General features: G+C 39.0%; 1 protein-coding gene across 2 annotated transcripts in view; it reads right to left on the reverse strand.

Moving 5' to 3' along the window:
* Nucleotides 1-7,383: 7,383 nt before the first annotated feature.
* The window catches only part of PPP4R3A (protein phosphatase 4 regulatory subunit 3A), a 37,770-nt gene continuing 22,957 nt past the window's right edge, over nt 7,384-22,196 (reverse strand). The window contains exons 7-15 of one of the 2 annotated variants that reach the window (XM_045451893.1): nt 22,002-22,118; nt 20,053-20,184; nt 19,849-19,951; nt 17,994-18,152; nt 12,353-12,522; nt 11,076-11,218; nt 10,306-10,496; nt 9,695-9,921; nt 7,384-8,643 (exon numbers count right to left, since the gene is read on the reverse strand). In XM_045451893.1, coding sequence (XP_045307849.1) covers nt 8,533-8,643; nt 9,695-9,921; nt 10,306-10,496; nt 11,076-11,218; nt 12,353-12,522; nt 17,994-18,152; nt 19,849-19,951; nt 20,053-20,184; nt 22,002-22,118 — 1,353 coding nt within the window. In that variant the 3' untranslated portion in view covers nt 7,384-8,532. Of the gene's footprint in view, nt 8,644-9,694; nt 9,922-10,305; nt 10,497-11,075; nt 11,219-12,352; nt 12,523-17,993; nt 18,153-19,848; nt 19,952-20,052; nt 20,185-21,962; nt 22,119-22,196 lie in introns of both variants that reach the window. The other variant, XM_045451892.1, reaches the window with a different exon arrangement.

A 22,196-nucleotide genomic window follows, 5' to 3' on the forward strand; every position in this document is an offset into this window, starting at 1 on the left:
GGGCTTATCTTGTTTGGGGCTATGTTTCCTGGACCTGGATGTTTTTTCTTCCCCAGTTTGGGGGAATTTTCCAGCTATTATTTCTTCAATTAAGTTTTCTGCCCATTTCCCTCTTCTTTTTCTGGGCCCCCTATAATGTGAATGATAGCATGCTCGATGCTGTCCCAGAGGTTCCTTAACCTAGCCTCATGTTTTAATATTCTTTTTTCTTATTGTTGTTTAGCCTGGATGATTTTCACTACCCTGCCTTCCAGATCACTGATCTCTTCTTCTGTATCCTCTTATCTGCCGTTGAGTCTCTCTAGTGTATTTTCTTTTTATTTGTTATTATATTCTCCAGCTCTGGTTGGCTCTCCATTTTCTGTTTTTTGAAGTTCTCACTGTGTTCATCTGTAGTTCTCTCAAGTCCATTGAACATCCTTATCTGTTTCCTTTTCTTTTTTCCTGAGGTTTGGTCTTGTTCTTTCATCTTGAACATCTTTCTCCATCTCCTCACTTTGCCCAGTTCTCTTATTATTATGTGTTGTTATGTATTACATCAGTTACTTCCCCCAGTTTTGAAGGAGTGGCTTTATGCAGAAGGTGTCTCTTGGGGCCCAGTAACACAACCCCCGCCCCCCGCCCCAGTCACCCAAACCAGGCACCATAGAAGTGTCCACCGTGTGGGCCGCGAGCACCCTCCTGTCCTGGCTGGGTGGCATTGGCGCAGGCTCACTCGTGTGTGGGGCTGTCCCCCAGAGTGATTGCCTGTGCGGCTCGGCTGCACGTGGTATGGGTGTGCGAGTGTGCAAGTGTGGCCTTGGCCTGTCTGGCTCAGAGGCCGGGCCACCACTGCCGCAGGCACGTTGCCGTGGGGTAAGAGCGCTTCGAAGGGCTCTAGGGCTGCTGAGCCTGCCCAGCACATGAGGTGGGGTAGGGAGCCACTGGGGAGGGGCTCCAGGCCTGTCCCGTGGGTTGACAGAGCACGTCCTCAGGGGAGCACCTGGGAGGGGCCAGCAGTGGTGGCACAGTAGATGGTGACATTCAGAAAAGGCACCTGCCGGCACTGGGCCTCCGGGTGGGAGGTAAGTGCCAAAACAGAACAACAAAACACAAAATGGCGCCCACCACTTTTCTCACACTGCCAGGGAGCAAGCATTCCAACGGATCCCTGCCCCTTTGACAGTGCCCTCATTTAGCGCGTGGGTTTCCTTCACATGTAACCCAGGCGCTTTTCAGACTGCTGCCTCTGCTGGAACTCAGCGATGAGACTGTGGGCGTGCCCTTCGAGAGCAGTGTCTTGGTTTCCCACTGCTCTTCCTCTCCTGGACAGTAAGCCCCCTCCATTTTCACAGCCAGGCACCCTGGGGGCTCATCTTCCCAATGCAGGTCCCCGGGCCCTGGAGCCCAATGTGGGGCCCAGACCCCTCATTCCTTAGGGAGGGCCTCTACGTTCCTACAGTGCGGGTCCCCACCAAACCGTGTCTCCAGCCCTCCAGTGTGTCACGTGGCTTTTCCTTACCTCCTTGGTTGGGTGTGATCTGTTCTGCTGGTTTTGGTTCCTCCCCAGAGGTGGTGGTTGTGTGTGTGTGTAGTCGTAGAATTTGGCATGTCTGCGGGAGGAGGTGAGCTCAGGATCTCCCTGCTCTGCCTTGGTCCTGAGCCTGATTTCTGTTTCTCATAGTTTGTTATTAGCATATAGAAATGTAAGAGAGCTTTATATATTGATTTTGTATCCTGCATCCTTACTGACTTTGTTTAGTACTTCTAATGGCTTTTTGGTGGAGCCTTCATTTTTTTCTATATAATATCATGTCATCTGCAAATAGTGACAGTTTTGCTTCCTTTCCAGTTGGATGTCTTGTGTTTTTCTTTTTGCTTATTTTTTTTTTCAGCTAGGACATCCAATACTGTATTGAACAACAGTGGCAAGAGTGGGCATCCTTGTCTTGTTACTGATTTTAGAGGAAAAGCTTTTTTTTAGCTTTTCACCATTGACCAAGAATGTTAGCTGTAGGCCTGTTATATATGACCTTTATTATGTTGGGATATCTTTATATATATATGCCTGATTTTTTCTGAGACTTTTTATCATAATTAGATGAACTATGTCAAATGCTTTTTCTGCATCCACGGAGCTGATCCTATGATTTTTATCCTTCATTTTATTGATTTCTCACATTGATTGAATTTGTGGATATTGAACCCTTATATGCCTGGAATAAATCTAGGTTCGTCATGGTGCATGATTCTTTTAATGTATTGTTGAATTTGGTTTGATAATATTTTGTTGACAGTTTTTGCATCCGTGGTCTTCAGGGATGTTAGCTTGTCACTTTCTTTTCTTATGGTGTCCTTGTCTGATTTTGCTTTCAGGGCAATGCTGGCCTTGTATAATGAATTTGGAAGTTGTTCCCACCTTTTCTAATTTGTGGAAGAATTTGAGGATTGGTACTTTTCTTTAAATGTTTGCTAGAATTCACCAGTGAGGCCATCTGGTCCTAGACTTCTCTTGGGAAGTTTTTGATTACCGGTCTGTTCAGATTTTTGTTCATTTCTTCTTAATTTCAGTAGTTTTGTGTCTTTTTGGACTGGGTCCATTCTTACCTAAGTTACCGAAGTGTATTGGCATACAGTTAATCATAATATTCCTTTCTAATTCTTTTTCTTTCTGTAAGGTGGATAACGATGGCCCCAACCAAATGTCTCTCATTTCTGAGTTGAATAATCGGAATCATTTTTCTTGGTCAAGCTCCTGTTTCTGTGAACAACCACGTGTGTGTTTTCCTGTACTCCAAGTGAGCCACTTCCATTTAGGAAACTGCATTGGTAGAGCTTCTAGCAGACTGAACTGAGGGAGGAGCAGGGGTGGGGATGAGTCACCACAGGTCCAGATGGCACAGACTCTTCACCGGTCTGAAGATTCTCGAGTGAACTTTTTTTCAGTCTGTTACGTGTCTTCAGCTAATTTGGAAAGCCCTGAAACGGTTGACTGTAACAATTTTGCCGTTTTTAAATTGCTTTTTGAGGGAGGATCAGCCAGGCTCCTTACTCCGGGCCATCCCTGGATGTATAATCGTAACTAGTATATTGTATACTGGTTCCTACACTGCAGAGACTACGAGCGACTTCTAAAAGCCGGCAGTTTCAGGTTTTAAAAGGTCCGCACCGTAGCTCGTCTCCCTCCAGGTGGGGACTGTATTAGTGCACCATATTAAATGGCTGCTGTCCCTGGAAAAGCTGCCAGTGGGAGAGTTGCTGTCCGTGTACACATCAGCTCTGCTGTCCTCATGCTTGTGAAGTCACTCCCATTACAGACGGGGAAACCAAGGTTCAAGGAACTTGCCCATGGTCTGAATAACCGTGATTGTTCACACCCACAGCTTTCTGACTATGCTGTTGCCACATAGGTACTTTGTCTATGCCCTCGGCTTTTCACCACTTTCTACCAGGAAACCTGCTGTTAGAATCCAGTCACCACTCGGTATGCATGGAGCACATATTGTGAGGTTTCCTGAGCGCTCCTTCAGCCTCTTTTATTTTATCTACCCCCATCACGGTCTTCCAGAATAGACAGACCTCTTCCTGAGGTCTCAAAAGGGGTCAGGGTCAGGGGCTTGGGGGTGGACTTCAGTGAAAGGTTTTCACTAATAGCAATTCCTCACATTCCCTACCTAAACTTTTTGAAAGCCACCTGGGAATTCTAAAGGCCAAATTTTTCTGGGCTCTTAGTTTTGATGGAACTCCTACCTCACAGTACAAACCCGACAGAACCATCTTGGAGGCTGGTTAATAAACTGTCTCATGATTTCCTTATGTTCCTCTAGAGTAGTGCTTTACAAGTTAGAATGAGAACACCTGAGGTAGCAATTCACGAATTACAGTAACATTAAAGTAAAATTAATCTGCTTTTTTTTCTGTAAGGCAACAGAAACACATTCCTGTAGAAAGATATTTGGTGATAAAATTAAGTGCTGCAATTTTTGATCACATTTTTCAGGCTCTTTATCTAAAATGAATTATTCTTTAAGAAATAAAGAAAAGGAATCCCTTTTATCAAGTTACTGAGAAGTATCAGTTGATCAATCCTATATAGGAAATCTGTCTGCCTGACCTATGTGCCGTCTACCTACCATCTGTGTTCTAATAGCTGCACAAGAGAGAATCGCATAAATCTGGGGCCCGCCTTCTAGGATCTCACGTTCCAGGAAATATGCCAAGATGTAAAAGTTTAATAGAATGAGGCTTAATAAACACTCCATCCCAATAAGGCAAGTGTTGTTTGGAATTGGTAGCTCATGGCTTGGTCCAGTGATAAAAGGCAGGGGTCTGTACTGACAGGCAAAGATCTATGATCGAAAGACCAGTAAGAGAGAGAATGAGTTAAAGGTGCTGGAGCCAGGGATGAACAGACCAGGAAAGCCTAAACAGAATTTTAGGAGTTGCTGAAATAACTCAATATAGGGTAATTCTGTGAACTTGAGATAGCCCTTTGTTGGTATTTCTAACCTGAGGCAGGACAGGAGACAGGACAGACAGAGGTCTTGAGTCTTCCCCTTATATCCACAGAGTGGGAATCTCATGGTCAAGGAGTCAAACTCTTAACTACGTAAGGGCATCAGCCAAAAGACTTCCCCAGTGTGTATAATCTGTGTGTACCTTACTCCATCTTTCATTCACCCAGTAAACATTTTGGAGAGCCATCTGTGGGCTGGGTATCTTGCTAGGTACTATGGAAACAAAGTTGAAGAGGATAAAACCCCTTCCTCAAGGAAGGAGTAGTGTCAGGGGCACACTTCCCAAGGTTGAAAGATGAATATAAGTTTATCAGCAGGCAAGGCAAGAAGAGCATTCAAAGGGACACATGACAGATTAGGTAGTCTTGTAGGGCACAGCATGATTGGACAGGGACATTAGCATGCCCTGGCTGGAGCTTGGGAAGATGAGCACCCAAGACGGGGCAGTAGAGAATCCCAGCATTTAAGGGATAAACAAGGGAGCTATCAAAGGAAGAGAGCATCTGCTACTGTCCACGGTCTTCTCCATACCTTGGCCTCTATTAACACCACGTACTTAAAGATTTGAGCTAAGTGTCAAGAAACATAAGGATGGGGGGGGGGGCGTGCTTGGGTGGCTCCGTCAATTAAGCGTCTGACTCTGGATTTCGGCTAAGGTCACGATGTCATGGTTCGTGAGATCGAGCCTGGCGTGGGGCTCTGCACTGACAATGCGGAGCCTGCTTGGGATTCTCTCTCTGCCCCTCTCACTCTCTCTCAAAATAAATAAACTTTAAAAAATATACATAAGGATGGAACAAGGGTCCACTCCAAGTTTGTAGGTAGAATGTGACTTACACTAGAGCAGTGTCTTTGGAAGAGTAGGAATAGAATTTAAATCAAAACCCATTCAGCATCATGTTGGAGAAATCCGTGTTCCCTACGAGTCGATGGAAGAACTTACCTAGGACAGCAAAAAGGTCAAGTACACTTGTCTCCAACCAGAGCTATTTTAAGGACCAAGACATCTGACTCCACTAGACATTTATCTGGAGAGAGGCGCTCTACAGTTTCCTTTCAGAATTATTCTCAGGAGCCAAGATGAAAGGCAGAGAAAGGAATCAAACTGGCTTACCAGTTTATACTGGGTATCACAATATACTATTTCCCCATTTCCCCATGTTCTCTGAGTGTCCCAGTATAACAGCAGACAATAATCCAGCCCATACAAATTTGTTTTTATAATCCTCTTGCTCAAAATGGATATTATGGCAGAAAAAGTTAATATAACCTTGTATATAAGAATTTTGAATGTCCTAAATTTTCCTCCAAAAGTGATTTTGACCGTGCTGTTTATTTAAAGTTATGATAAATACCAAAACTGTTGAGAAACTGAAAAGTTTTCCACTTAAAGAGATCTTCTAGTATCAACCGCTTGCTATTCTAATCTTGGTAACTTTACAAAGACTACTGCTTAAGGACAAAAGTAGGAGGAATGTGTCCCCTGTTCCATGCTTCTCTCCTTCATTTCCAAATTCACAAAAACTGACTTCCAGAGAAAATCATGTGCAAGATTTGAGTATAGTCAGGCAGGGAAAAAACTATCAGGCTTCAATTCTATTTAAAAAAAAAAAAAAAAAAGCCAGAGTGGCATTTCTGGACCAGACAGGATATCAAGGTGTTTCATGCAGTTAATTGTGTTTTTCAGAAGTTGTTGGGAAATCACCCCACGGAAATGCAATTTTTGTTTTTCATTTTAAGCACTGCAAAATGAGCAAAAGAGCCAGTAGGTATCATTAAAATGGAAAATAAGAATTTCTAACTTCACACCATTATATTTACATCTGTTTTCAAGATCGTATCTATTCAACAGTACAGGCTTTTGAGTCAGGTGGACCTGTCAATTCAAGTGTTGTCCTTCTAGCAATTTATTGCTAAGCTTCCCTCTGCAAAGTGACCAGCTGTTTTAGAACTAATTTCTATTATAGCAGTTGGTGTCAGTTTTCTGCTTCAGTACCTGTAATTGCTAATAACTGAGAAAATGCAACTATCCATCAATGAGGGGGTATCTCTTACCTGTTAAGGGCCAATAGTTAATTTAACTACTGGACCGGAATTTATGAAAGCATGGGGCGCTCCTCCCCTCTACTCAGGAGCTGTGAGAACACCAAGACAAGTTAAGTGTTCCAGGAGCCCAACCAGCAGTGAGTTTAAACTGTACGGTTAAGGCACAAACATGGGACTTGCTAGGTAACAAAGGAAGATGTAATATAATTAAACTTAAGATCTTTCTTCGCTTTATTGATAAGGTAACTTGATTAACTTTAATTATTAATAGCCAGAACTGGAGTCTCAGAAGTATCTCTAGACTGTAGTGAAATACACTTAAATGCTTATAGTTAATTATGCACCCAAAATGTGTTTTAAAAAACAGCCAACAATAAAACTTGTTTCATGACTGTAACAAGTTATCACTTCCTGGTTTTCTTTCCAACTATTAAATATAACCTTGTTTTTGGCACCACATGTTAGAATTTACTGAGGACTAAGCAAAAGAGTAGAAGCACACAGTGCTTGTTAGATTAACTCAGTTAAAAGTATGATACTTAAAATAGTATCATTTCCTGGATATGGATTTTTATTCACATTTGTAAACCTATTCTTAAGTTCTAAAAGCTTATTAAAAAAAAAAAAGTGAGGGTATGTGATGTCAAGGTATGTTTTCACTTCCTTAAGAGAATTTTAACACCTACGACAATAAAAGGAACCTATTTAAAAATACTGTTGCACTAAGGTGATAGCTGATGGTCCTTTGGCCACGTATTTATTTAGGGACCACCACTTACAACTCCAGCTGGTATTCCAAAGGGAGTAGTTAAAAAAAAAAAGAAAAGAAACATACAACTAATACAATTTCTCTTACTCTTCACTTTTCTTTTTATTATTCAAAAGTCAAATATGTTATTTTTAAATCATCCAGCCTCAATTTAGATTTAATGTACCGTCATTTTCCCAAGATATGAAATTTCAGAATCTCTTTGGAATACTAATTTCACGTTTCTAGGTTTAACAAAATGGTTGAAATTTTAAATTCCACTCTATTTCCCTGAATTCTCAAGACAGTTGCTGATGTAAATTTTAATATAAAATATTTAGTCACAAAATAGTATTGCTTTTGTATGCACATAGTTGTAAGATTACTTTGTTTTTGTCAATAAAAACTATACCATCTTTCATAAAACTCTAAACAAATTAAGAACTGTGATGTAGAACAAAAATTACACATGGTAAAACAGGTACCAGCACAACGTTAGGTTATATTACATCAAAAAAAGTTTTAATGGTCCCAAATATATATACTCAACAACTAAGCATACACTCAGGGGAGAAAAAAATCAAAAATAAAATGAAACCAAAAAATTATGACACAAATGACCACATCTAGAATTCCACTCAATCTTTAATCAAGTAGGGACAAATCCCCACTTTAAAAAAAAAAATCTGCAGTTTGAAGGGCAAAGGGAACAGATAAAAAAGAGGAAACTTTATATTCGCCCCTCCCCCAAAGAGGTTTTCCAAACCTGTTGTAGCTTGACTAAAATGCTCAGAATGTATGATTTTAAAGGCAGGTCTCTTTATACAAAGAAACTGCTGGCATTCTTAACTAGAGAAGAATCAGGGCACAAGAGCCTATTCTTCTGAGTCTCAAACGTGGTCCGAGAAAGCATATTCTGATTGTAGCAACTGACCAGTCAATCCAGAGTTCCACTTACAAAACCCCTGCCCTGTTGGCTTTTTGTTTCCATTTCCTTCCCTGAGAAAAGGGCAATGTGTGGTCCAAGCTGGAGAGCTCAAAGGCTTAAGTCTTTCCCCTAAATGTATAATATCCCCTCCTCCTGCTCCATTGAATTGGCACTTGATGAGCAGAAGTCAAGTGTGGGAGGCTGATCTGGATCAGTCATTCACAAGAGACCACTGCTTTGTTGTGGATTTTGTAGGGGGGAGGGGTAGAGAACCAGTTTTCTCAACAGGTACTGATCAGAGGCAGTTGCCATTATTAGGACTCAAACTTTGCTTTCTTTGACAACGGTAGCGTGTCTTCCTTGTCTTCATCCTCATCATCGTCTTCATCATCATCAGGATAATCTACCAGACCCACGAGGCCTCCCTGTTCAGAAATAAGGTTTATTTTTTTTTTTAAACTACATTTCCAGCACATATTTTAAGTCTAGATAAAGGATACAGATTCCCCCCTCCCAATATACTGTGTGGTTACATGAGATTAGATGCAACTGAAATTCACTGTATTTTCCCTAAGTTTTCCGTAATAAAATTTTTAGTCTATAATCCTAACAAATCACCCAGGAGATGGAATCAGTAATTACTGAATTGAAAAAATGTTTTAAAATTTAATAGTGCATTAACAAACTACAGAAGATCAACAGACCAGGAGGGCAGACCATTAGAAGTTAGGAAAGGGAGTCTGCCTTTCCTTCCAGCTTCCTTTTAGACCCGTGCCTTCGCCAGAAACCACTGCAGCTCTATTTAGGAGGCTGTGGAAGAAGTCCCACTGCTCTGTGGTCCCTTCACTTCAGCATCTCTCAAATTCACTTCTTAGCCCTTAGGGGTCTCGTGCAATTGTCAAAGAAAAAACAACTGTGGGTGGGGCACTGTATTCCCGATTTAGATCAACGAATTCCAAATGCCCAGTCTGCTAGTCCTGGGCAGCATAAGGTGACCCAGGGAATAGGTTTTTATCCTAAGATTATGTCTTGTCCACATTTTTGGTGTTAAAATTTTGATCCTTTCTTATATGAAAAGAGATGATGGTTAATTCTTTTTTATAAACCTTGCTTGGAAAAACAGTGTTGGGAATGTCCAGGTATTTATTTTTCTTCCACACAAGTCTTTATCTGGGTGTTAATTGGGAAAGTTGATAAAGAATAACTTTAAAATTTTGTGTATGTTTTGAAACAAATCTGAACCGGAGTTCTAAAACGCAAACCACCAGAATAATTTATTCAGACTTTGGTATTGGTCATAAAAAACTCAGAAATTGCTCAAGTTCTGCATACATTCAGGTAGTAGTGGGAGGATTATTCATTCCCTCTAGTTCAGAAAGGTTTGATCAGTTCCAAAAGACAGTACCCAAAGGAAATCTCAGTCACAGTTACTGTTGAACCAGATTAAATGAGAAAGGCCTGGAAGTCAAAATGTACCTTGGTAGTAATAGCTGCCGTCTGAGATGTACTTTTAGGGACAGATCCAGGAGAGCCTGGAGATCCTGGGGATCCCGGGGATCCCGGCGAACCAGGCAGATTTGCTGCAGGTGACTGGCTGGTGAGATTAGTTTTTGTTCCACTAGAGAGGGAAAGCTTGAAACTTGGGCTCTGCCGACCAGAAAGATTCGTTTTCAGAAGCACCTCTTTTTCCTCACTTTCTTTTACTAAAAATAAGAATATTGTCAATAGTTGTCACCCATACTTGTCTTTTTTTAATCCCCCCAAATGAGGTGGCACTAAACACAATTTCCTAGCTTACTCCTTTGCTGGGGGAAAACACATGTTCAACACGCTACTGAGAAGGGATGAAACCTTCCTTCTGTATCCAGTGTTTCCACCCTTCCCGAAATAATCTAGTTCTCCTAAGTCAAGTCAAATTAAGAAAATTTAGTCCATGCTTTCACCCCCAGCCATTAAGTCACATTCTGTAAAGCAACTAAGTCTTTGAAATCTAGGTCACGACACAAAGTAGATACTCGTTTTCTCAAGAAAGAGAGAAAGAAACCAGGGTGGGAAAGCTGTCATTTTTGCCCAGCTTTTCAACATACATTTCTTCCTTTCCATGAATTTACTTATTGGATCCATAATATCATCATCGTTTTTAGTTTTGTCAGATGGAGACACGACAGCTTCACCATCTTCCATGTCATCTTCATCAGTGTTAAACCACATCTCCTCTTCGTCTTCTAGTGTTCTGGCGTCTCTTCGATACCTGTGATTCCTCAAAATGGACCGCATGCTAGGAGTAAAGAGAAGAAAGTAAACCAACTCCTCCACAGACTCCTTTAGACAGTCTTCAAAGTGGTGCTCCGAATTAGACCGTCTTAACAGAGCAAGGAGAGAACAGATTTATACACAGGCTAATGAAGAACCAGACTCTACCCAACCAGATTTTTCATATATGATTGAAAAAGTCCACCATCTCTAGTATTATGGATCAGTTATTAAACTTGTTAACATCAGGAATTAATCCTAATTCGTGGATTTTAAAATCTACCGTAAGTATGTGAATTCAGGCATTTAGAAAAATATACGAGATTTCTTAAGTAACTGGTAACAAAGTAATTCAAAGCAAATCAATGAAGCCCCACTGCCACATAAGTGTTGGGTTTTCTTTTTCACTATCTAGTCTGATAAATGCCTAAAGAAGAGTCCAAGACCAAGCTAATATCCACCTACACCTTCAGGACAACATTCACATTGGCCATTGCAGAAAACTACAACTCCCGCTTATCCCACCCTTCCCTCCCCCAGCCAGGCCAGAAAGAGGCACCACCGTGGAACTTGAATGAATAGATTAAAAAATGTAGTAATTTACCTGTCAAGTTTGGGATTATCTTGCCTTTCTCTTTGTTGTTCAAATCTCAGTTTTAATCCTTTAAATGTCTGTACATAATCTACGTCTTCCAGCGCTTTCCAGTAATTTTCAATTACATGAGCAGTTAATGATTTTATATCTTCCTACAGAAAAGAATTATAATGAAAACATACAATAGGAAAATGTTACTTTTGCTGAGAGGAGGCTTAACTGTAGAGAATTCAATAACCTGCCCCAAACAGATGAACTTCATAAAATTATAAGCCAGTCTTAATCAAATGCTGAAAATGGGCATAATTGGCTATGCTATGTACCAAAGTGTCTCTGATTTTTGGTGTATCTCAGAATTAACGGGTCTTCCCAAAGTAAATGCCCAGGTCCCACCCCAGATGATTCTTAAATTTAACTAAGTGTGGGGTGGGATCAGCACATCACAGAAAAGTGCTAGAGACAGATGGTGGTGATGGTTGCACAACAGTGTGAGCGCACTTAATGCCGATGAATTGTACACTTTTTAAAAAGGCAAATTTTGGGGGTTTCTGAGCGGCTCAGTTGGTCAAGCACCTGACTTGGTTTCAACTCAGGTCATGAGCTGCACACATGCTCGAATATTTTTTTTAAAAAGGCAAATTCACATTATGTATGTTTCACCATGATTTTAAAGCATGTCACAGATAATTCTAACACACTGTTTGAGAACCACTAGCCTACTCTATTACTAAAGATTCAGAAGTCTGTAATGAAATTATTCCTTAAATTTTTTTTAACGTTTATTTTTGAGAAACAAACAGAGCACAAGTGGATGAGGGGCAGAGAGGGAGGGAGACACAGAATCCGAAGCAGGCTCCCAGGCTCTGAGCTGTCAGCACAGAGTCCGATGTGGGGCTCAAACCCACAAACTGTGAGATCATGACCTGAGCTGACGTCAGCACTGAACCAACCGAGCCACCCAGGCACCCCTGAAATTGTTCTTTGAAAGTATATAGGGAAAAGTCACAGTTCAGAAGCCCTCAAAGTTTTGATGTGGTTTTTGTTAATTCTACTTTCTTAAAATGATTACCATGACAGTGTTAAATCAGTCGTCAAACTATCCTGTAAAGGATTCACAGCTGCTGAGAGACTGTATCACTTGGAACTGAATCCCTTACAAGCTTCTGGTTACATGGGTTTTCTTTTTAAAATTTTCTCCAAGTATAATCTCAAGCCACAATATCAATAATGCATATTCAGTATTCTCAATTAAAACCAAAATTCTAACTGGAAAATACAGAACCTACCACTCTAATAAATTCAAACATCTCTATAATGGCAGAGTTCATCAGATTGTAACGGGATCCGTTGTTGAGAAACGCTTTGACAACTGGTTCGAACAAAAAACTTTTCATTATGTAGCGGTTGTAAAACTCATCTTTTAATCCAATAATCTTTCTCTTAAAACGAAGAGCACCTGAAACACAGAGGCATCGTTGTTCAAATTATATACCCCACTTCCATATTCTAGATTAAAAAAAAAACAAAACAAAAAAACCTGTGTAATAAATAATTCTTCGTGCAGTGTTAGGTTACCGCTTCCAGAAGTATGTACCTAAGGAACAGGGATCACAAAAGGGTTACCAGAAAAATGTATTCTGGAAATAGTGTATGTCATGATAGAACACAAGTCTCAGAGAGTGGAAAAATTCTGGAACCTACTAATGACCAAAATGTACTTCACATCTAAAATAAGAGCTAAAACAGGGCTGACAAATAAATTAAGCTTTATACTAAAGATGAGAAAATTCTAAATATGTCCTTCTACAGTCACCTTGAAAACAACAGAAAAACCATTGTTTTATTAGGGCAATCCACGTATAATTTGATATTCATTATTTTTGGACACTCTTACTATTCTGCATCAGAGTTCTGGGTTTACGATGGCTGATCTGTCAATGTGTCAGGAGCACTACTATAAACCCACAAAACTCTGCATGACCCATAACTTGCCTTCCCATAATTTTGAAATAAATTTAGAGAATGTTGCTTTTAAAACGCGGTCCTCTAGGCTTATTGCAGCGAGTATGCTTTTTAACTTTTTTTCCTAATTTTCCTTTTTACAATTAATTAGGCTTTAACTTACAGATTAAAAGGTATATTTACATCTTGAGGTATGGGGAGTTACTTAAGTCACCATTCGTCAAGATCCAAATATACTCAGACAGCTAGACAAACCCTCTTTACCTAAATGGAGTTTATCAGTAAGTTAATGCCCCAGTTATTGTAAACAGTTCAAAAAAGCATACTCACTTCATGCAGTCACATCGTCTTCGGTTGGCAAGATTAATTATTGTGTTTGTATTTTGGTTTCTTTGGAGATCATGGAAGTGGCTCGTTAAATTGCCAATTTGTTATTAATCAAGTCCTTCATGAGCAGGTAGCCAGGCAACCATGCTGACACGGTTTCTGGGTGGGAAGGCAGAGGAGTAAAGCAGCTCAATTTTTCTTTAGTTGGCAGAAAAGAGGTCCACAAGTGAATGCCCATTTAGGTACAAGCTGGTTATAAACTGCCTTAACAATGCAACTTATTGAAGAGTGTCTCTTTCTAAAGTGACACTCTGGGCAGGGAATTTCAAAATAATGTATAGAAGAGTAATTGCATTTTTTTTCAACTACTGAATTATTTTCAAATACAAAAGCATGGTGAAATTAAGACATTTTAAACAGTAAGAGGCACCTGGGTGTTAAGTCAAGCCTAACAAGGGTTTATTTTCCCAAAACAGTGATTTTAGAGTTTGGTTTTTTTGTGATGTCACTTGACAAAGGAACTTAGTGAGGCAGTTCCATCTGTCAGAATAAAAAACAATCCATTGGAGCTCAGGCCAGATGTTCAGTTTTTAGTAATTAAGGCACGAGCTATTGTTTCAAGAATCAGTAATCTGAACTCTGCAGGCTTTGTGGAGACTTGTGTCCTACCATAACACACGCTAGCTGCACCCTGTGGTCTGTGTGCAGTTCCTAAGTAATTGGTAAGAAACTCCCTTCCTAGAATTCACTAAGACCGAGGTATGCAGTGGGACCACTATTTCCTCAAGAGCAGTTCTGTCCAGAAACTGCTGGTGTAGATGGAAGATGGTTCTACTGGTCTTTGCTTTGTTCCTCCTTTCCATTTGCCCTCATTTATTTATATGCAGAAGTGGGTCACGTCCACTCAAAGTCTTCCCCAAAAGCAAACCTGAATCAAGAGTATCCAACCACTACTTGCTGTTGAATAAAGGTTGCTTTCAAAAATTTACCAGTGAGTTCTATCAAGTCAAGTTGCTCAGAGTAAATTAGAGAAAGCTTCTGGGAGAGGCCACAGTGGCATAACTGGAGGACTTTCGATGTAAAGTGCACTCTGCTTCCATGCTTCCCTCTAAACTTTATCAACATTCCAGGAATCTCTGGTGCTTCGTTTCAATCATCTCTAAAGTCATTCCTCTTTACCTCACACAACGGGAGATTTCGTGTCACAAGTTGAGACTTCTTGCCTCATATGTAACTAATGATGGCCAAATAAAGCATCTACAGTAACATTTTTATTTCATTCCTTTTATAGATGTCCACATCTTTAACAAAAAAACTAGACATGAACCCTGAAAAACCAAGGAAATAAGACGGATAAAACTGCTCTATGTATATATCTAACCTATAAAGGCCTACATTGTGAAAGGACTGCTGGTCTCCCCTACAGAACCGATTTGTTGGCTTTAGGATAAAAGCCTTCTAATAAGCAGCGGATATTTAAAAAAAAAAAAAAAAAAAAGGCAAGTTCGGTGAAGTTCCCAACTTGTTTACATTTAACCACTCATTCGTTACCTGCTGTCCTTATAATCTGGCGTCTAAATTCCCTTATAATGAACACTGTACCTAACGTTTTCTTTCAATGTGATGTTAGCAGACTGAATGTTCTACATCTCCTCAAATTTATACTTCGTTCTTTAAGAAATCCTCGATCAAAAACTCCTACTCTATACTCTACAGCCAGTCCTAGAGTGCTTATTCCTTATGACTGGCATCCTCTTCCAGAAACTACTCATGTTCTCAATCTGGGAAGACAGCCACACGGAGAATAATTTGAGAGTGAGTTAGGTTTAATGCTAACTCCGTTTGGAAAATGCGAAGAATAAAGCATAACTAAGATTTTCCTACAATATAAACCTTCCCTGAAATGAAATCTCTTCATCATTCTCATTAAATTTTGAGACCATTTCTTGATGATACTGCAAGCAAAATAATGAGATCAAGAACTGCGAACCAAAAGCCTTTTTTATCCCTCTCCTGCCACTCTCCCACTGGACTCGTGTGTTCTACCTACACCAAACCATTAACATGTCACACTTTCCCCACACCTGCACATTAGCTGTGTATTCAACCAAGCATGTCACATTCTCCCATGACCAATACAACCCAGTTTACCTCTTTTGCAAAATTTTCCTGATCTGACTCATTCGTGGAGAATAAATTCTTTCCACTATGCTTCCAAACACACCTCAATATAGTACTTAGGGCATTGTATTTTGATTTTTACAGGACTATCTCCTAATGAACTCTGATCCCTTTGACAGCTGAGTCCAGGTCTTAATCATCTTCATTTTCTTTGTACCAGGTATTTAGCATACTTCATCAAGTCTAAGATGCCACTGATTACAAGAAACTTTTTCTACTCTAAGAAAACCAAACCAACCAAACTATCATTCACAACAACATGCCATTAATTTTAAGACTCACCTTGATCTCACAGATGACAAATGTCTAAAATGCAGAGCTTAGTACTGACAAAATAGGATAGTAGGTACTTGATACATTTATTGAAATAAATGATCAACATACTCATTTAGTTTTTCCATTCTGTCCTAAACTGCCTTTCCCCGCACTTGAACAAAACCTTCTATTTTAACACGAAAGAAGTGTTCGTTATGAATTCACTCTCAGTTTAGTCAGGGGGCTCTCACTTTTGCTGTGGTTGGTAAAGAAGGAAAGTGAATGAGTTTAAAAAAGCCCTTCTTTTGCAAATGCTGAGCTCATGGATAGTACATTAGTAAGGCAGGACTGAGATAATGCATTTGTTTTTTTTGTTGTCCCATTTATTTTTTTGTTGTTCCTAGCAGTCTAAATTAATGCCACACGTGCTCCAAGTTACTTTTGGCTGAAAAAGTTTACCAAGGGTAGCATCAAAGTTTCTGGACAATCAACAGAAACTAATTTTACTAAATATCTGAAAGTTGAAAAATGAAAATATACTATGACTACGTGTAGTCTCAGTCCATACTGTTGTGTGTACATTGGCCCGAAAAACTAAGTCAACTAGCGGTTACCCTGATAAAAATGTTTAATGTTTTTAGAAGGAAATCTACTTCTACTTACTACTTTAAAGATAAAATATTGTAGAGCAAATCAACATCAGACACATCCTTATAAAAATAATGTTCTTATAATGTTAAGGATATTTTAAAAATCCATTAAGTAAAAAAATTGTAAAAGAAGTTAAAAAAATAGCAAAAAATGGATATACATGTATATACATATATTCAGGCCTTCAATTAGTGAATGACTGTGATGCCTTTAAACAATGACAAAACAACCAAACTTACCCATAAAAACCAAAAGACAAATTACCAGCAGACATTTTATCGAGCCTAAGGTACCCCCACATTGGTCTGTCAACTTACCAAAGGCTGGCTGCTACGTGATCAAGTACATTCTCAAATAACCTATTTGCAATTCTGAAACATGTTTTATTTCAACAAATAGGGCCTTAACACAGTTAAGTTTTGAAAAACGTGTACAACTAAGAACAATCCACGTGCTGCTCTAAGAGAGCTGACAAACTTTTCCCATAAAGGTTTACAAGTCCACATTTTAGGCTTTATTAAGTGACATATGTATGGCATCTGTAGCGTTTTTTTTTTTTTAACAACCCTTTAAAAAACATGAAAACCACTTTTCAGCTTGTAAGTTGTGCAAAAATAGACCACAGCCTGGATCTGGTCACCTCTGAAGTCTGCCCCTCTTGCTCTGAATTGTCAGAGGTAATAAAATGTTATACTGTCCAGCACTGGTTGTTGTATGTAAAGTGATGAATCACGGTATATACACTGTATGTTAGCTAATCTGACAATAAATTATATGTTCAAAAAAATGTTATATTGTCAAATAGAAATAAACATGAGAAGGGGCGCCTGGGTGGCGCAGTCGGTTGGGCGTCCGACTTCAGCCAGGTCACGATCTCGCGGTCCGTGAGTTCGGGCCCTGCGTCAGGCTCTGGGCTGATGGCTCAGAGCCTGGAGCCTGTTTCCGATTCTGTGTCTCCCTCTCTCTCTGCCCCTCCCCCGTTCATGCTCTGTCTCTCTCTGTCCCAAAGATAAAACGTTGAAAAAAAAAATTTTTTTTTTTAAAAATTAAAAAAAAAAAAAAAGAAATAAACATGAGAAAAAAGTATTTGTGCAGTCAATGAATGGACCATCTACAGACATTTGTGCTGGGCATTTTGTAACTCGGAATGTGTTTTAGGAAGTCAGTGCTGTTAGCTATAAATTTCCAAATTACAAAAATATTCTTCATGATTTAGTGTGAGACCCAGGAACGCCGAATTTATAATTAGTAATGCAGTCCTAAAAAAGTTACGGAGGTAAAATGATCTAAGGTACCATTTTAATAATGGAATACTTTAATATTAATTTTGTAGATGCACACCAACCCCTTTGCTTATATAACTGAGAAATATGCAAATGAGGAAAATCATCTCAAAATGTGGTGAAATTATATAATCAGTGTAGTTTCCTATTAGAATGTAGGTCTCTTGACCTGAAATCCATGATCTTTTCTTAGGCAGTTAAGACCCAAAGGTACCAACAACATGATAATATATCAATAATAAATAATTCTACCAGAAGTAACACTTACATAGTGCCAAGAAAGCATGCTTTGAGGCCATAAGAACTAGCACTCTCCGGAGGATGTCCTTATTAATAATGTAGTTCTTTATGTGGTAGGTATGGTGCTCCACACAAAATGTTAACAACTCCAGTACAAGTGCCAACAACTGGGCAGTCTGAAAATCATCTAAAAACAAAACACAATTATATTTAATGACTAATATTCTTTTCCTTTCCAAATGTAAGTATCTAAATTCCAATCAAGTAAAATCCTATCAATCCAAAATTGTATTTTTTATATGTTTATTTACTTGGCGGGGGGTGGGGGGGGTGGGGGGGGTGGATAGAGAATCCCAAGCAGGCTTCCAGCTGTCAGCGCAGAACTCAACATGGGGCTTGACCTCACAAACCGCTGAGATTGTGATCTGAGCTCAAATCAAGTCAGGTGCTTAACCAACTGAGCCACCCAGGTGCCCCAACCCCAAATTTCAAGTTAAGGAAAAGGGAACAAACAATGGATTCCTATCCTACCATGTGCCAAGAACTGTGCTTTACGTTTTCTTCAGCAACTGTAAGAGGAATTTGTTTCACAAAACCCAAGTATGAACAGCAAGGCAGAGATGAGACATGAATCTATTAGATCTGCTTTATTCCAAGGTGCAAGAATGCTCTACCATGTCTTAACACATCCCTCATAAGATGGACAGTACACGTGGCCCAGGAGGGCTTGAAAGATACCATCTGGTCTTTGGTGGAATTATTCTCTCTGCTCCTATGATTGCTCCTATGATTCCACTATGTTTTGTGGCTCCTTTATTACACAGGATGAATCCACACTGAGTTATAATCATTGGCTTATCTTTCTTCCTCACCAGGCAGAAAGCTTCTGGAAGTATTTTACTTACTTTTTTCATTTCCCCCATTTAGCCCCTAAAGATTATATATAGCACCGTGCCTTCCACACAACAGGTTTTTAATAAATGTTTAAAGAACTAAATAAATGTGTTTGGAAAAAAGCCTTAAGCTTTACCTAGTACAAATAAAGTAGACGGAAAAATGAATTATCATGGTTCCCAGACTTAATCCTAGAGTCACAAAAAACTAAATTTAATATTTATTTTGTAAGTGGTATGTAAGTTATATTGTACTGATAATTCATCGAGAACAAAATCATCTTCTCGAAACATCAATAAAGGATTTCCCTTGAACATCCTAAAACTACTCTCTGGGGGCACCTGGGTGGCTCAGTCAGTTGAGTTTTCGACTTTGGCTCAGGTCATGATCTCACAGCTTGTGGGTTCGAGCCTCGCGTCGGGCTCTGTGCTGACAGCTCACAGCCTAGGGCCTGCTTCCAATTCTGGGTCTCCCTGTCTCTCTGCCCCTCCCCTGCTCAATGCTCTGTCTCTCTCTCTCAAAAATAAACAAACATTAAAAAAAAAAAAAATTAAAAAAAACCTACTCTCTGAAATACACACACGCAAGCTAAAGGAATGAAATGCAGAAATAATGAGTCATCAGTATATGAATAATCCCCAATGGAAAGAAAGAGTTTAATAGTGAGCACAGCCTTGCTCTGCACATCTGGAGTGCAAATAACAAGATTACTTTTTTCATAATGACTTCCTTCTATTTTTTTAACCTATGTAAATAAAAATAAAAAAATATGAATATTGCCTTAAAAACTTTTAAAATTCTGAAAGCAACAATTATCTATTACATTTTACTGTCTTCAATTATAGCACTTTTAAAGAAATTTTACCTTGAGCACCTTTTTTGAAAATGTATCCAAATGGCTTGAACTTTTAAAGACTATTACTCTACATCAACTCTGAATTTCAGAATTCAAGAACAAAGAACTTCACTACCAACCTGCATTATCTTACCTTTGCTGGGTTTGTCTTCTGTTGTATTTGCCAGTAAAGGAGCAGTGAGGACATGCATACAGTGCTTATAAAAGAAACCCAGAAACTCAGTCTTCTCTGTTTTCTAAGGAATCAAAAACACTTCCATGAACTTTAACGGCATTGGTTCCTACCAGCAATAAACAATATACTAGTATGAAAACGAGAAAAATGCCTGTGGCTTACATTGGCAGTAGCTAACATGTTCTCTGGGTCAACTAAAGTTCGAAGCAGGCCCATAAGTTGGACTGCTCCTCCAAGTTCAGGGTCTGTATCACAAATCATATGTTCTATAATGAGGTTGATGAGCAAAATATCCTGGTGAGAAAAGTACATACAATAAGGATCACTTACTATGAGTGAGAATGTAAAAGCACACACTATGACATGTTACAGCATTATACTAGCTGCCTTGTTAACTGCAAACAAAAGAAATGACTAACTTCTTTAACAGGATATATGGCAGCGTTTCCCTCAAGCACGCTACAGGCACATTTACACTAAGTAGTACAGAAAAGAAAGTCTCTTTCTTTCTCTCTGATCTTTAAATCCCTTTGATTAAGGCAAACACAAAGTTCATTTGGTGCCAGTAGAGCTTTGTACTTCTTGATAACAAAATTTCCCTTCTGAAGAAAGCTAATGGGCTTTCAATTTCATAGTAAGAATATTTAGCTAGAATTTACAGCATTGTTCTATTTTCACTGCATTTCCATAGATTCTTTCTACTTATGGCAAATGATATCTGTATGTGTTCTCCATTTACGGAAATGATACAAAATTTCCATTACAAATAAATTTAGTTGGTACCTAAATGTGTGAAGTTAGAAGAAATAAGATTATGGTATTTAGATAGCATAGAGAACAAATGTATTATGATGATTCCCAATGTCAATGAAAACTGATTGCTAGTTTTCCTGAAGCTCTATGCCTGCAGTTCTAGCCCAAGGAGTAAAATAAAAACAGAGAGGGATTCGGTGAGGAAATCTCTGCTCTTGCCTGTATATTCAGCAGTAGGATGGACATAAAGATCGAAATTGGGAATTAAGAGGCCTACTGCATGAAAGTGACATACTAAATTAATGTATGTGCAGCTAGTGAGTTTCAGGGACAACAAGAATAGCCTTTATTTTTAATAATACAGGTATTCTGGTTTTCTGGATAGGACTACTTATTAAAGAAAAATGTGACGTAACATTTAACAGTCCAAACTGGTACTTTTCTACACTTACCCTGGTACTACGATTAAAAAACAAACAAAAAGACCAACCCTTAAATACAGAAAATTACAGGCATTCCACTTCATTCTGACATTTTATTTAAGACTTTTTAAAAAAGTAAAATCTATTTTCTCAATTTGTAAAAAATGTAAATGCCTCCCTCCCCTTTCAAGATGCAGTTGAGGGCAAAACATATTAGTTTATTTTTAGAAGTCACTTCTAAAATTTTATGGGAGCAGGAAGAAAAAAAATTCGGAATCATTGGATCAAATATGTAAGAATAAAACAGAAGAGCACACACATTTGGGGCTGCTGCATACGCCATATAGCACACTCCAGGAGCACGCTTCACACTACGGATTCTCTCACTTTAAAACTGACGTGTGTGTGTGTGTGTGAGAGAGAGAGAGAGAGAGAGAGAGCGAGTAAACAAGGCCACAGCTCGTTCCCTAATGGTCAGGCAGTAAAGAAAGTACCCTAAATACTTTTCCAAGGGACTGTGCTTCCTTTCTTCACTCCTGGTGTTTTTGAGAATCTATCCCTAGCAAAGCCAATGTTTTCCTAGGGAAGTTACTTATAATTCCACATACAGAAGAACAATTTATTAATGATTCAAATAAGATAGCATATCAAGTTAATGACAGAATTAAGAAATGTGATCTCAAAAATTTAAAAAGAAACTTAAGGTGAGCATTAACAAATAATTGCTGTAAGACACAATTTCTAAACTAAGGAGCCAATTTAGGGGAAGAAAAAGCCATGTGCATTATGGCTACACTTTTCCCAAATATTAGCTATTTGAATCTTTAAAAATGAATAATAAATACAGTTACAGCTCCCCATGTACAAATACTTACTGTTAGCGCAAATAATATTTACCTTGTTGGTTATTTTTTGCTCTGTTAACTTCTTACTTACATCATCATTCTGTTGTGCCTCCTGCATGACAAACTCTCGTACCATGGATGGATTATATTCAACCAAGTATGAGAATATATCAGTAGCAGCACTTCGCACCTGTGTATCATCCATGCCCTGCAGATAAAAAGCACTTATTTCTCCTGGAATTATAAAAATATGGAACTTACAGCTACATAAACCCAAAACCTAACA

The sequence above is a fragment of the Leopardus geoffroyi genome, chromosome B3 (genome assembly GCF_018350155.1).
Source record: "Leopardus geoffroyi isolate Oge1 chromosome B3, O.geoffroyi_Oge1_pat1.0, whole genome shotgun sequence".
Classification (NCBI taxonomy): domain Eukaryota; kingdom Metazoa; phylum Chordata; class Mammalia; order Carnivora; family Felidae; genus Leopardus; species Leopardus geoffroyi.